Consider the following 14700-nt stretch of genomic DNA (forward strand, 5'->3'; position numbering starts at 1 on the left):
TTTGTCCATGGACTTTATCGTTGATTTACCACCTTCTGCGGGACACAATACCATTTGGGTCGTGGTAGATCGCTTCAGCAAAATGGCACATTTCATTCCATTAACCCGACTTCCTACTGCTCGAGATCTAGCCACTCTCTTCATACAGCATATTTTCCGTCTCCATGGACTTCCTTCTGATATTGTTTCTGATCGTGGATCACAATTCATTGCACAGTTCTGGAAATCCTTCTGTACCCTACTCGGAATTAAAATCAGTTTGTCATCCGCATACCACCCTCAGTCAAACGGTCAAACCGAAATGGTTAACCAGGCCTTAGAGCAATTTTTAAGATGCTACACATCAGAATTCCATGATAACTGGTCCTCCTTGTTACCCTGGGCGGAATTTGCTTGTAATAACTCATGTCATTCATCCACCAAAGTCTCTCCATTTTTTTGCAATTATGGCTTTCACCCCAGATCCAGCTCCTTATCCAAGGCAACGGTCGGAAGCTCTGTGCCCTGCGCTGCGTCACGGCAATGAAGTTCAGGCGGGTTTGGTTCTCGGGGAACCAAGGCGGCCCATCTCTATTGTATTTGCACATATATAATCCCACTATCCTATGTCTGATACACCATACTATGTTGCCTGTCTGTTACCTCATTTTATGATAATACACCATATATTAATTATGGGGCTCATCTCACTACCCCAAAATCTGAGCATAGATTTCCCCAACACTCTTATTACTTTTGATCTAATTATTCAGTGCTTGTCTCTCTAGTAACATGTAATATCTTACACAGACAGGCAGTTGGCACCTGAATAGTATTACCGCCAGCACATTAATTGCGTGGTGATATGATACCCCAATTAAAATCCCCTTATATATGAGATTCAGTGGTCTATTATCATATATAGGATCACCACCCTCCTAGGTTTATACATGGAACCCACGATGTGACAGCCGGCAAATGCGGCTCAGCCGCCGCCGGAGCTCCCACTTCCGGTTTTAGACGTCACAATGACGTCTAACCTGGCATACGTTTCACTGGGGTTTCTTCAGAGGGAAATCAACAGGTATGCAACAAGGGGGAGTCTTTATACTCATAGTGGCTAATTGTTCTCATTTTCACAGTGATTGTCATCTCCAATAGCCGGTAGTGTCCTTTATTTTACAAAGTGCTGATACTACTTCATTGTTGTATTATTATTATCTCAACATTGAATTGAAAGTTACAGATTTAAATCAGGAAGGAGGGTAATAATATAAAGTTGAAATTAAACATTAGTATTGTAAATAAAAAGAAAAATGAAAAATACAAATAAAGATGAAAATAAAATAAAAATAAATATAAAAATAAAGATAAATATAAAAATGAAAATGATAATAAAAATAAAAACCAATATCAAGAGGGGTTCTGTGTGGATTATTCTATACTTTACTGGTGTGTATACTTCCACACATCCTGGATCACATCTACAAACCCATGTGAAGAAAAGGACGGGGGAGAGAAGAGGTAACGGAATGAGAGAGAGAGAGAGAGAGAGAGAGAGAGAGAGAGAGAGAGAGAGAATATGTTGCATGAGCAGGAATAAAATGTTCTATAAAGCCATTGACTAAGTCATATAAATAGCATGCACCCCCAGGATGAACTACAGAAAGCAGATGTAACTGCTTTCATTCAAACCCGCGGGATGCAGGGAATTCATTAGAAATATCCACCAAGACTCCATCTGGAGAAGGATTTTGCCTTGTCTCCGCCTATAGTTCCCATTCTGACACGTTCTATGCCTGAGGCTCTCAAGCTTCGGGGATCTCCCTTGTGAACTGCCTGACATTTCTATTTCTGTTCACAACATGACCATAAGTCCCACCCCACAAGCTCGCTGCCTAGGTGTAACCCTTGACTCGCAACTTGTTCCCCACATAAACTCTATATTTACATCATGCTGCATACATCTAAAAAACATTTTCAGAATGCATACATATATAACACAAGACACTGCAAAAACTTTAATTCATGCACCCATCATCTCCCGCATCTTCCCTCCTCACTGGTCTTCCCAAAATCAGACTCGAGCCCGTACAATCTATTTTGCATGCAGCAGCTAGATTGATTTTCCTTGCAATTCATTCTTCCTCTGCTGAGCCACTCTCAGTCTCTACATTGGTTGCCTGTTGTTCAACAAATCCAATATAAAATTATTCTACTAATATACAAGGCCATCAACAAAATTGCACCAACACACATCTCCTCGCTTGTCTCAAAATGTCTCTCAACTCGACACCTACACAAGATATGCGTGTCTCTTCCACTCATCACTTCCTCCCACTCTCAGCTACAGGACTTTTTCGGGCTGCACCCATGTGAAGATACCGTTTTTTTGGCCCAATACTACCCACTTCAATCTTGCTGGCCATCCACAGGTGCCTTACTATGCCAATGAAGTCTACCCAGTACCTTCTACGTTTCTAAGTCACTCAGGCAAATACAGTTAGAAAGTAAAGCAATACATTTATTGTAATAAAAACAATCACTAGTTTATTATGTACACACAGTAAATAAATGCCAGGCAGGTTTACCACATCATCTGTCCCTTACTCCACTAGCTTAAGTAGTTACAGTCACCTGGCTGTCCAGACTTGACAACCCATGGATCTCTCTCTCAGCTGCATATGTAGACTCTGGTAGAGATTGTCAACTCCAAAACCAGTCTTTGCATCTTCCAGCAATCAAATCACAGAATGAACACTCCCTCCACCCCTGGACTGGCTCCTTATATCTAATTTACACAGAGCTTTCCCCTTTCTCTGCAAACTCCTGGGATTCTCCTTGTTAAACACTGGTCAGTGCTGGACTAGGAGGGGTTGGAGAGGGGAGTGAAGATGAGCTGTCCTTCCACAGAACCTCCCCTGCTAGATGACATGTCTGGACTAGTCTTGTGAGAACAATGGACACTAATTAGTTTTCCCCCTCCAGTATCTTGCAACCTGATCCCTAACCATAAACCCCTGGCTTCACTTTAAGGACAATGACTAACAACCTCACTGCCACATCACCAATATATAATAAATAATATACATATTTACAATGAGTTACAATGTCCCCTTATCCGCAATTAGACACTGTAGTTGTACACTTTCGAGCTGGGGAACAAAAGCAAGGTCTATAAAAAGTACTTGCTATAATCCACATTATGTGAGAAACGAGGAATACGATGGTTACAGTGTTAACAAACTCATTTTGTCACAACCCACTTTATGGAATTAATTTCCTCGAACCACAAGACTTTCCTCTAGTCTCCAAACCATCAAGCGTTCTCTGAAAACCCAACTCTTCTGACAAGCTTATAATATTCCTCTACCACCCTCTTAATCTCCCTAGGTTACCCTATTACCACCCTCTGCACAGCTAACACAAAACAACAACCCTCTGACCAAGACCAACATAGTTGTGTGACTGAGTATACAGCCCACTAAATACTTTGTAACCTTTACATTCTACCTGTACAAATATTCAATATGATGTAGCACTTACCTTTGTGTATCAAACCATTGCCCCATAGATTGCAAGCTTGCAAGCAGGACCTTCTTACCTCTACATATGTATGTATTACCCAGTATTGTTTTATTACTGTTTTTCCTAATTGTATGAAATCTGCTGGCACTATATAAATAAATGTTGATGATGATGATAACTTTGACCCTAATGACTAGATACACAGTGAATAATACTAAGTGATCAGTGCATGGGCTTCTGGGAGTTGCAGTTGTGCTTCTGATATAACATTGTGCACAGAGAATTAAGTAGTACTACAACTCCCAGAAAGTCAAAAGCATGGACTGGTGGCAACCAAGTGATGCAAAATTCATGATTCATGAAGATCTGATCACAACTTTGTCTCACTTTCAGATACAAGGTGCTCATTTGTCATATTAATCTGAATCCAAAAAGTTCATTTCAAGTAAACCCACTTCAACCTAAGTCAAGTTAACTTTTTCCACTTGGGGCTTATAGTGTATTTTGATGATGGAAGATGTTGCCCTTTTTGGGTTTTAAAGATCCTGCTTGGTTTATAAGAATACTACCAATGTTTGAGGTCACATTTTGGTGCACCTTTCCTCCTCTTTCTTCCTACCCTCTAAATATTGATATGGCTTGAATATTATTGATATATTCACATGCTTTTATATACTCACATTCTAAATCTGAGAAACATAAAGGTTCTTTTTAAAATGTAAATGTAACATTTAAAAATCTAACATTTGTATTATAGTATTCCCACTTACCATTCCATTCCATAAAAGTGTAATTATAAATAAGAGTGTACCAATGAAACAAGCCATGGGGAAGTGGTTAGATTTAATTTGCCTATGCAAATAATTAATATTGTTTGATCCGCGAACTCCAAGCAAATGTATAAAAACAGTCTGGATTGACTGTAATGTACTGCTAAATGGGTAGTTGTCAGAGAATATGAGGTGTCCTATTGAGGAATAGGCCAGCATAAACACAATTCCAATGAGCTGCAAGAAAAAAAAAAAACGTACAAGAGGTTTATCAAATTGTGATTCCACTGTGCCAGAATAATAATTTAGTTATTATTAAAACTTTCATTTCATTTTTATAGACTTTAATATGGTTGTTGTCAACACAAAATAATTACTTACAGGAAATCAACCTGTGGGTTGTAAACTAACATTCATTATTAGTAACTAGCTATATTCTGAACATGAGGAGTAAAATTTGAGCATGAGGAGTATAATTTAGAATAAATCATGTAAACGTAGGACCAATAGTTCAGAAAAAAATAAAAATTAAAAGTTGAGTTCCAAAATGTTTAATTAACAATGTGTATCATATATGGACTTCTGCAGAAATAAAAGCATGATGATAAAACCACCAAACATGTAAACTTTTACAATAATTATATGTTAACGATTCCACTGGACAAAAATTATTATGTAGAAAACTCATTCCTATTTACCTTTCAAATCAGCACCTCAAGGTGTAATGGTATGCTTTATTTAAAGATAATATATACATTAAAATCATTTCCACAGCCTTTTAAAATATGTACCTGTAAGTTTTTATATCAGTTGAGTGCTTAAAGGGGCTATATGCTAAAGCAATACTTTCAAATATTTTATAGAGGTATATTTGATTACTTTTTCCAAAATAGTTTGCCCACTACTGGTTAGCTAGTATTAAACAATTCCCCATATAAATTTGGCAATTTGATGCTCTGCACTTCTGGAGCCTATAATTCATATTTTATTTTCTCTCCACTCAGTAAGTAGTATGAGAGTGTCCACTTATGTTTATAGAGCAAAGATGCAGAGAATAAAGACTGACCTTTGCCAATGTGTATTACTGGAAATAAATTGAAAAATATATATTGCATACATGAACCGTACTTATAAAAAAATGTATATTCCCTTTGAAATTATAATAATTGTACTTTGATAATGTCTAGTGGTCATCCCATTTAGTGAGGAGCAATGCCCTATGCCAGAAGTGCTCAAACTCAGACCTCAAGATATACCAACAGTTCATGTTTACAGGATTTCTTTAATCATGCAGATGTGAGCTAATCTACTTTTCTGGGTCAGCAATTATCCCAATATTTTCTACAGATAGAAATCCTGAAAACTTGACCAGTTGGTAGCTCCCAAGGACTGGGTTTGAGCACCTCTGCCCTCTGTCTACTTAGAATGCAACACATTGTATTTTAATATTGGCAACTATGTAAGCATAGTCATCGATTGAGAAAGAATTAGCCAACCAATCTTCTGCTTTACCATACACCCACTGGTGCCAATGACACAAAATTACACAAATACAAACATGCACTGTAATACACTGTAACATTCTTACCATTACAAACATTGAGCTGGAGCAAGAGAGATGAAATATTGCTACATAGGGAGCCATCATTTTGTAAAATCGTAGTAGCTTTATTAATTTTATTATCATGAAAAATAATATGATTCCATGCAAACAACAGGTCCACTAAAGGAATAGAAAATAAGATGTTAGTTTGCCAAGTTATAGGTTAAGTTATATCCATGCTGGATAAAATGCAAAGTGTAATTAACAGATCACCCATAGTAAAACCATGTACCAATGAAATTTATGTTTTTACTGCAGAAGTATAATTGGTACCAACTCCTCTAAATAACACTGTCTCTAGTTCGAGAATCCCTGACTTTGCTTGAATCATGCCATTTTAATTTTCACTTGGCTAGGTAAATTAAGATTAAATATGAAGGAGACAAAGAATCATGAATCATGTATTTACTACTTTAAAATAGACAGAAATGCTTGGATTCCTCCAGATATGAGCAAAGATACCTTCAAATTTCACACTTATTAAGATTTCAGAAGAATTAGCTCATCTATAGATTCCAGGATCACACAGACATAAAGGCTTGTCAGTTAGAAAGCCTAGCAGCTGTCATATATTTATTATATGGCGGCAGCTTCTGAGTACAGAAGCTGACATGCGTCGCCTGACACAGGGTTTTTGTTTTGCCAGGCATGTTTCAGATGATTATTTGGGTTTTTTCAAGTTGCCAGAAAATATTTTCTTTGCTATAGTGCTAACAGACCTAGCTGGCTAAGCCTAGTGCTGGTTGTAGTAAAATTGGGGGAACCCCACACTTTTTCCCCCCCAATTTTGCTACTACCTCCCTAGACTGGCAGCACTAGGAATAATCTGATTGGGAGGTAGGGGGGCCACACTGTTTTTTTAATATTTTTTTTTATTTTAACACGGTCTAGTGCTGCCGGGTCTGATGGATGTAATGTTGTGAGATGCGGCGCAAACACTTAGACTAGACCTCTAGCTGGAGCAGGAGATAAGGCAGAAATCCAGCGCAGAAGCCGACTTGGATGTACCTACACAGGAACACCCTTAGTGTACATTGCCTACGTGAGTCCACCCATTCTCCAACCCATTCACTCCCCTAAATCGCAGGCTTTAGTAAGTGTTTTTTCACTCCTAAACCAGACGGTTCTACGCATGCCTTGAAAAAGCATGTAGCGAAACACGCGTTGGCGTTTACCCTGCTGCTGCAAATATTCACTCCTTGCTACCTGTATTAACCTAACTATCACTCACCCTTGTATGGGTCATTTATTAATCTAAATGTATGTGTGTGTGTATGATTGCCAAACGGCACTACCGCTATTTAGTAGGTGAACTAACAGATATATCAGGTGCTTGATTGGTAGCAGTTCACTAGTGTGTGTATGCAGGACTGCACAAACGGCACTATCAATATTAGTAGGAGAACTACAGACATATCAAGCGCCTGTTTGTTAGCAGTTCAGTAGTATATTACAGGGACAAAGGATTACTAGATTATACAAACTAATCAACATTAGTCAGAGTTCCTTTTAGCCCCAGAAATACTACTTAATAATAATATATATTAGTACTCAACTTGGTGTGAGCTTATATAAACATGAGGATATACTTATATAATAAAATGCTCCTTACATCATCAGAGGTTTGAGTCAACATATAAGCTCATTACCTTATAAATTGTGTCAACTATAATCATATGACCATTGGTTCCAATCAAGATAACCTCAGTACACACAGCATACATTTTCAGTTGCAATGGTATCTTAGGTAGTCAAATATAATTAGAAGAGGAGTGACTATTATATTTTGATTAGCTTTATATATATTGATAACAAGTAGCAGGGCATAGCAATTCGATTTGCTATTTTAATTCACTTTAGTCACTTTAATATTTCGCTATTCAATTAGGAGGTATATTTTAAGTATATTAATAAAGTACAAGTTTTTTATTTTTAACAAGTAGATCGCTGAGTGCCTTCCAATACACAATTCTTCCTATCCTCTTCATGCTTCAATAATAGCTATTTGTGTAATAGTGCACCACCCAGTAAACTATTCTAACATTTGTAATTATATTTTGATACTGGAATAGCGATACCTAGTGCAGTGGTACCCTCCTTGTAGTAAAAAGGTTCTACGCATGCACAGACTAATTTTACTGAGGATGAGCTCAAAAAAGCTAGATATGTTCCATAATGACTCAGGCCCAAAGTTGCCATGTTCTCCACTAGTAAAAATTGCACAGTTTACAGTGAATGATGTCTAGTGTGGAAAACACTGCAGATATCTGTATTTCTGAGTACCATTGTAGTTCAATTTAAGCACAGATGTAGAAGCAGTTATAGTGTCTGAGATTGAATTACTCACACAATGTCGGCTCTCTGAAACAATTTACTAAATTGCATTCCTACTAGGTGTTAATTAGATGAACATGGCTCATGATAAGCGGATATCATTTGGGATAACTGATAACTGATACAGGTTATTTGTGCACTTATCAGCATTAAATTCACACGAATTCAAGCCTGCATCACTTTGAAGTGTACTGAAGTATAAGTCTAATGAAAATGATGCAATGATAAAAACAATCTTACCTTTTCACATGCAGCAATCAAGCTGAAGTTTATAAATACTCCAAAAAATCCTTTCTGAAGATGATCGATAATATCTACCGTAAGCATGAAGTGGTACACATGGATGACATAATAACACAGGCTGAGCACAATTACAGAAACCTGTTGACCATACAATTTTAGAAAATGTGATTATACAATATTACGATTTTCTAATTGAAATAATAAACCATTGCAAAGTAGATAAGGGTTAATAAATATTTTAGATATTATGATGTGCATGCATATAAATCCACACACAGTTGCGCTGTGCTTTTTCAAGCGCTTAAAAACAGATTAATAAAAATTAGAATGTGCCTGTGGATAAAGGCTCAGGGTAAATACTCTTTCTATTTATTTCATATGAAAATAAAATAACAGAAAGTGATTTAATGGGGAAATGAATTAGTAAAATAAAGTTTTTGAACACCTGACATTATGTTTTTAATTACATCCTGACCAGAAAGTTTTATGTGCCTTCATGACCAAGTCTTTATCCATACCTGTGATGTGCCCATTTATTCAGGAATCAAATAGTTTTTCATAGTTTTTCAGAGTGAAACTTATATTTTACTTTCTATCAGGGCATACTTTTTGCAGCATATATTTTTATGTTCAGTCTCTTATACAAAGAATAATAGGCACATTTAGGCAAATATAAAGAAATAGATCTACTTAGATCCTATTTACATAAATCTAAAAGTGTTAGCAGGCAGCAGATACTGTTACTGCCCTCTATGGGTAGATATCCATCAGTGCTGTGATAGCACAGGACTTTTCCAAATAAGAAAGTACCTAGCACTTCAGCAGTTTAAGCACATGTAGTTTGAATACTATATAAAGAGATCAGTGTTTCTGCAATTATATTATTCACCTTGTATTTAAAAACTGTCAGATTTCGACCTGGTAAGTTTTGTTTAATCAAGCAACAAAATAACATAGTGAAAAAATTAGACCAATATTTATAATCAAATCTGGCCTCATACGATATGATGTGTACATACAAATACCTAAGTATAGTGAGAACAAACTTGTCCTTGAGCCTAACCATTTCAGTATGTCCCATATTTAAGGTAATGGGGAGATAATCTTTTTCTATTTAATTCTAACGTAGATAATGTTTCTCTGTGTGATTAAACTTTTACTTATGTTCAGGGTTAATAGTTTGCATATAGTTCAACTTTTTCTCCCTTGCTGCTATATGTCAGCGCCTTCATTTGCTTTGGCTCATTTGTATGTATTTTAGAATAAAATTTATATATTTATCCCATATTAATATCAATATGAATAAAGTAAGAATATTTGCTGCTTTGCATTATAGCTAAAGGTATCACAGTATCTAATCTGGTTAAAAGCATAGGCTATAATCATAATGGAGCTTACTGTAATTTAAGCATTTATACCCAGATTTCATAGCACTAAGTATGGCATACCTCTACCCAGTTCCACGGCTCTTGCCAGTAGCTTCTGATGCCCCGCTGAATCATAATACTCAGTTGTAGATAGAAGAAAATGAGTATCATTCCAAGGAACATCAACTGTTAATATAAAATAATCAGTTACATTAACATATTGAGTAATCCATGGTATAGATCACTAAAATTAGTAAAATACCCCATTAGCTTTGAATACCTTATTTACTTTGCCTGCTACATTCTCAATATAATATATAAATCAGATGTTAGGCTGGTGTCAGACGGCCAATGTGAATGATAGCAGTTTTCCATCTACAAAGTGCTAGTATTCATAGTACTCAATCGCTGGCAGCTTGAAGTGAAGGGGAAATGCTCTTCCCCTGTCATACGTGTGAACATATTAATGCACGTTCCAGTGTGGTGGTTGGAGTGTAACCTCCTAATGCCATTCTGAGGTAATTACTGCACCCATTTATTGCAAGCAATGCTGTAATACTGCATGGAGCAATAATTACCCCCTACACTACCAGAAGTGTGAAGTCACTACCAGCTCCATAGGTTAGCTGTGAGGACGTTACCCACCTACTCTGGTGCCAGATGGGAGGACAATACTGGCCTAGCCTATCTAAGATAGGCCAGAGTAAATGATCAAAAGAAATTAAAAAATGAAAACACTCTTTTGTAGGCTCGTCTCTATTAATGGTTGAAACCAATCAGATCTTAAAGTGGTAGGAGAATCTAAAGAAAAATACATTTTTCTGGTGCCCAGATGAGGTAAATTGTTATTATATTTTTAATACTTAGCCAGTACTTTGTCAGATCAAGAAAAGCAGTTTTTCTTTTGAATCTTTGCTTTGATTGACCTTCAAAAGAGCTAGTGTTGTTAACTACTTTGTGGTACAATAAAATATTATTATTTTTTTGAGGGGAAAGGGTCTTTAATTTTATTTTACTTTTACCTTTTTATTTTGTTATATATTTTACGTTAAGCCATTCAACAATGACACAGAGGATGCGGTAAACTCTGAAAGTGACGATCAATGCTTGTGGCTCTAGCCTGGCCCTGGTAGCTTTACTGGTTAAACAACTTTGGAGATAACAAGTTATCGTGATTGCTTCACCCCAATATGTCATTGGCATATCAGCGGTATAGATAATACACCCATTTTCACATAGAGCATGGTTATATCTTTCTGCTACACCATTAAGTTCAGGGTTGTATGGTAATATTTTCTAGAACACACAATTCCATTCTATTTCAACATGACTTTTGTCTTACCACTTGTGTATTTGGCCCTGCCAAATTTTTTACTTACTTGTGTAAGATACTTTTTCAGTTTCTCCAGTACTTCATTCTTACTTTAATGCAGGTAGACAATTGTATAACTTAAGTAACAATCAATGAATGTTAAGAAATATACCCTCGATATCAGTGCCACATATGGAAGCCATTTATATATTGGTCCTGTTTGGCTGTGCTGATCACTTCTTTGCACTTTAGCTGGTACAACAGTGACTACTATTTGTGACAAAGAAGCTGTCATCCTTCAATGTCATATTATTGCCGTAGCTGCTTTAAAGTCTAGGAATATATAAATTATTCACTGGTATATTTCTGGTGAGTGGATGGAAGACTGGGCAATGAAAGTAACCTTACACTATTCCTTTTGAGGTCATATAATGTCAAATAGTTAATGTAACTCTTTCCTTGGTATTTTAGCAAGGTTTAAACTTCCATAACTAATAATTCTGGGTTGTCAAATTGGCCACTGTGAATGTAACTGTAAATTGGGTTAACTTTTTAATTTGACTGTCCTGGTTCCAATTATTCTTACACATATATGTCATGTTGAAATGAGCTTGAACCATGATGTAGGTCCCATGTCTCATCCACTCCACATTTGTCACCCTTGAACCGCTTTAAAATTTCACTCTCCTGTGAATGTTGATGTAGGCTTAAGAAAGGGTTTTTTTTTTTACCCTGATAAGTTGCCATACGAACCAAAAATGCCATCCCTGCTCTCAACCTGGCAGAAGGTGAAAATTATAAATTTATTTGTTAGGTTGGGAAAAAGCCTGAAAAGCTCTATGTAATAGCTGAGCAGTTTCTGAGGGGCAGTTTAATTGTTCATGTGACAGGTGCATAGTTTTATATAAAGGACTGAAAGGGGGTCATTTTAACTGTGGTCTCTATGACCCCTGGTGCTGGGGAAGTATAGTTATCCCTGGCTCACTTCCTAACTACAGTAAAGTGAGTATATGGTCCTTAGCATAAGTCTGTGTGCTGGTATTGCAATCCTTTGCAACCCAATCTGAACCCACTAGGCTGGGGGCAATGATGGAGATTGTGTTTCCAAATAGTTGACTTTGCCCCATATAAGGTGGCTGTGTTAAGAGTTTACCCAAACACAAACATCTTCAGCTGGGTCTGGAGAAATAAGGTGAAGGCTATCTTATTAAACTCAGACTTACAACACATCAGCTGGAACGACTATGGCTGGGACTGTTTTATTATGCTACTCCAACAACACAAGGGGGGCGGCATCTTTATGTATTTTTTTTATTATTCTTTGTTATACATATTATTAATATTTCTAGACCCCCCATCATCTGGTGGGCCAGATAAGATCCTCTGGCCACAAGTTGGGAAATTTATGGGAGCGCTGTCACTACTATTGCAGTGGTAACAACCCTCCACCTGGGAAATAATGAAACTTGCTACCTAAAAGATAGCAAAGCTCATTAAGCGAGAATGAACTGTAATGTGAAAAGGATTTGACATGACTGGTAGAAGTTAGTGTATATAAATCACCCTGGCCTGTACATTATAAAATGTTTTGTTCTTGGTCCTGAGCTGTCTCCTGTATGCTATTACCTGTCTTTGATTTCAACAACAAAACTACATATTCCTACTTGTAACATTCCCATATAGCAAGTGGTTTCAAACAGTATATTTGTATACAGTGTTTGCATTTAATTTAAACAGTAACTGTAGTAATAGGTTTTGTAGGATTATTTTCAAAATTCCATCATATAATGACCTTATGTAAAGCAATAGAATGAATTACCTCAAATACCATGATGAAATAATCCATAAGTATGGTGATGCCGTAGAGTCTAACAGATTCTATAACTGATGATGTAATAATGCCACCTGATATTGGCAATTCCGTTAGCAGTGACACCATTGTAAATAGATTAGTTGGAGGGTTATAGAGGACAAATTGTACAGCAAGAGCTCTTGTCCCTCTTTCAATCCATTGCTGATTTCTTAAATTCAGTAAAGCTGAATAAGCTTCAGTCCTAATGAGTTAAAAGATTAAAGAGATAAAAATGAAATGCTGATGTTGCACATGATGCGCTGAAACTGAACCTTATGCAAGTTTACCTTAATCTGCCAAGAGTTATGATTGATCCCCTGCCACTGTAGCACTGAATCTTGCCACACTGGTAATACATTTCTTGGATTTGCCCTTTGACCTGCGTTTCAGAGATGTCCTTTGCTTCCTTCACTAGATCATGCGGGAAAATGCAGTCAGGATATTCTGATACCAAAAACGAAGGAATCTGTAGAAAACAAAAGTTGTTTGTGGAAAAAGTAAAATAAACAAGTGAATAGAAATACATTGTTACATTGATCACTGCCTATCAACACAATCTGTTTTTTAGCTCACACTTTTAGATTTACATTCTCAGTATCAATTACAATGTGCTGTACTGCCCATGATTACAGGCTAAATTTGACTAGTACATCTTGTTAGGTTGGAGTCACATGATTGGAAAAGTGCTGTGGCTATCCATCTATGTGCTCCTTTCAAATTTCTCCCAGGAGCTATCGCTGGACAAGGCAATACCTGGGAGGATGATGAGAAATATTTACATAGAAATAGGCATTTAGTCAGTATTCTCAAATTAAACATTATTATTAACTAAAGCCCATGTTATTTCTCATACATTTTTATGCACATGCAGTATTTACTTAACAACCATACTTGCATAAGTTACTGCTTTTAAGTCCTGTCCATTTTCTTACCATGCAGGCAGATTTATTTGCAGCACTCAATTTTCTAATGATAGGAGTTCCAATGAGAAAGAATTTTCCTTCGATTGGTCCAGCCTGCAAATTGATAAAATAAATAAGCACAAAATCAAAACTAAAGATGCAGATGTTATCATTGTCATTACACATTTTAAGTGTTTAGTTACATTAGTTTCAAGAAAAGACTTAGAGCTCATGCTGAGTTGGCTGTACCAAATATTGTTTATGAAAGGGACGGTCAAATGCAGTCCGAGCAAGTAAGGTGTGTCTGCACGTAGACGCAGATACGTCTGTCAGTAGCCATATAACTTGCGGACGCCTGAGGGCTAATGCAAATACACTGATGGTCACAAAGACGGTTGCCAGAACTAGCTAGCCACTTCCATTGGTATCCATATTTAAGAATTAATTTATTGCTACTTTAATTTTCACCCAAGAAGGAAGATTATACCTGGTGTATTATAGAGGGTTGTTTATTTAAATCAAACCTAATAGTGAATGTGTTTATCAAAAATGTTTAAAAAAAAAACACTTTTTTTGTGCTTGTCATTTGGTTCGGTCTAAGTGTATCTGATGTACACCTGAATCACCTGACGCATATGCTATTGGTGTATAGCTGGACGCATCTTGAGCGTCCGACTCAACATTTTCTAGTGTGTCTTTTTAGAGATTTGTTGTGGACGCATATGTGTCCAACTCAACAATGACTCCTTAGCTACTGAGGTGCTGGTTTACAGTCAACTGCATATCAATATCTGCAAAAAAAATATGCAT

At 36.7% G+C, this 14700-nt stretch overlaps 1 protein-coding gene across 1 annotated transcript in view; it reads right to left on the reverse strand.

Moving 5' to 3' along the window:
* Nucleotides 1–14700, reverse strand: part of PKD1L1 (polycystin 1 like 1, transient receptor potential channel interacting) — a 197653-nt gene that overhangs the window by 20767 nt on the left and 162186 nt on the right. Inside the window, exons 42-48 of the mRNA XM_075214369.1 lie at nucleotides 13921–14004; nucleotides 13276–13454; nucleotides 12956–13190; nucleotides 9906–10010; nucleotides 8455–8595; nucleotides 5866–6000; nucleotides 4278–4514 (exon numbers count right to left, since the gene is read on the reverse strand). Of these exons, the coding sequence (XP_075070470.1) occupies nucleotides 4278–4514; nucleotides 5866–6000; nucleotides 8455–8595; nucleotides 9906–10010; nucleotides 12956–13190; nucleotides 13276–13454; nucleotides 13921–14004 (1116 nt within the window). The remainder of the gene's footprint in view (nucleotides 1–4277; nucleotides 4515–5865; nucleotides 6001–8454; nucleotides 8596–9905; nucleotides 10011–12955; nucleotides 13191–13275; nucleotides 13455–13920; nucleotides 14005–14700) is intronic.

The sequence above is a fragment of the Mixophyes fleayi genome, chromosome 5, assembly GCF_038048845.1.
Source record: "Mixophyes fleayi isolate aMixFle1 chromosome 5, aMixFle1.hap1, whole genome shotgun sequence".
Lineage (NCBI taxonomy): Eukaryota > Metazoa > Chordata > Amphibia > Anura > Limnodynastidae > Mixophyes > Mixophyes fleayi.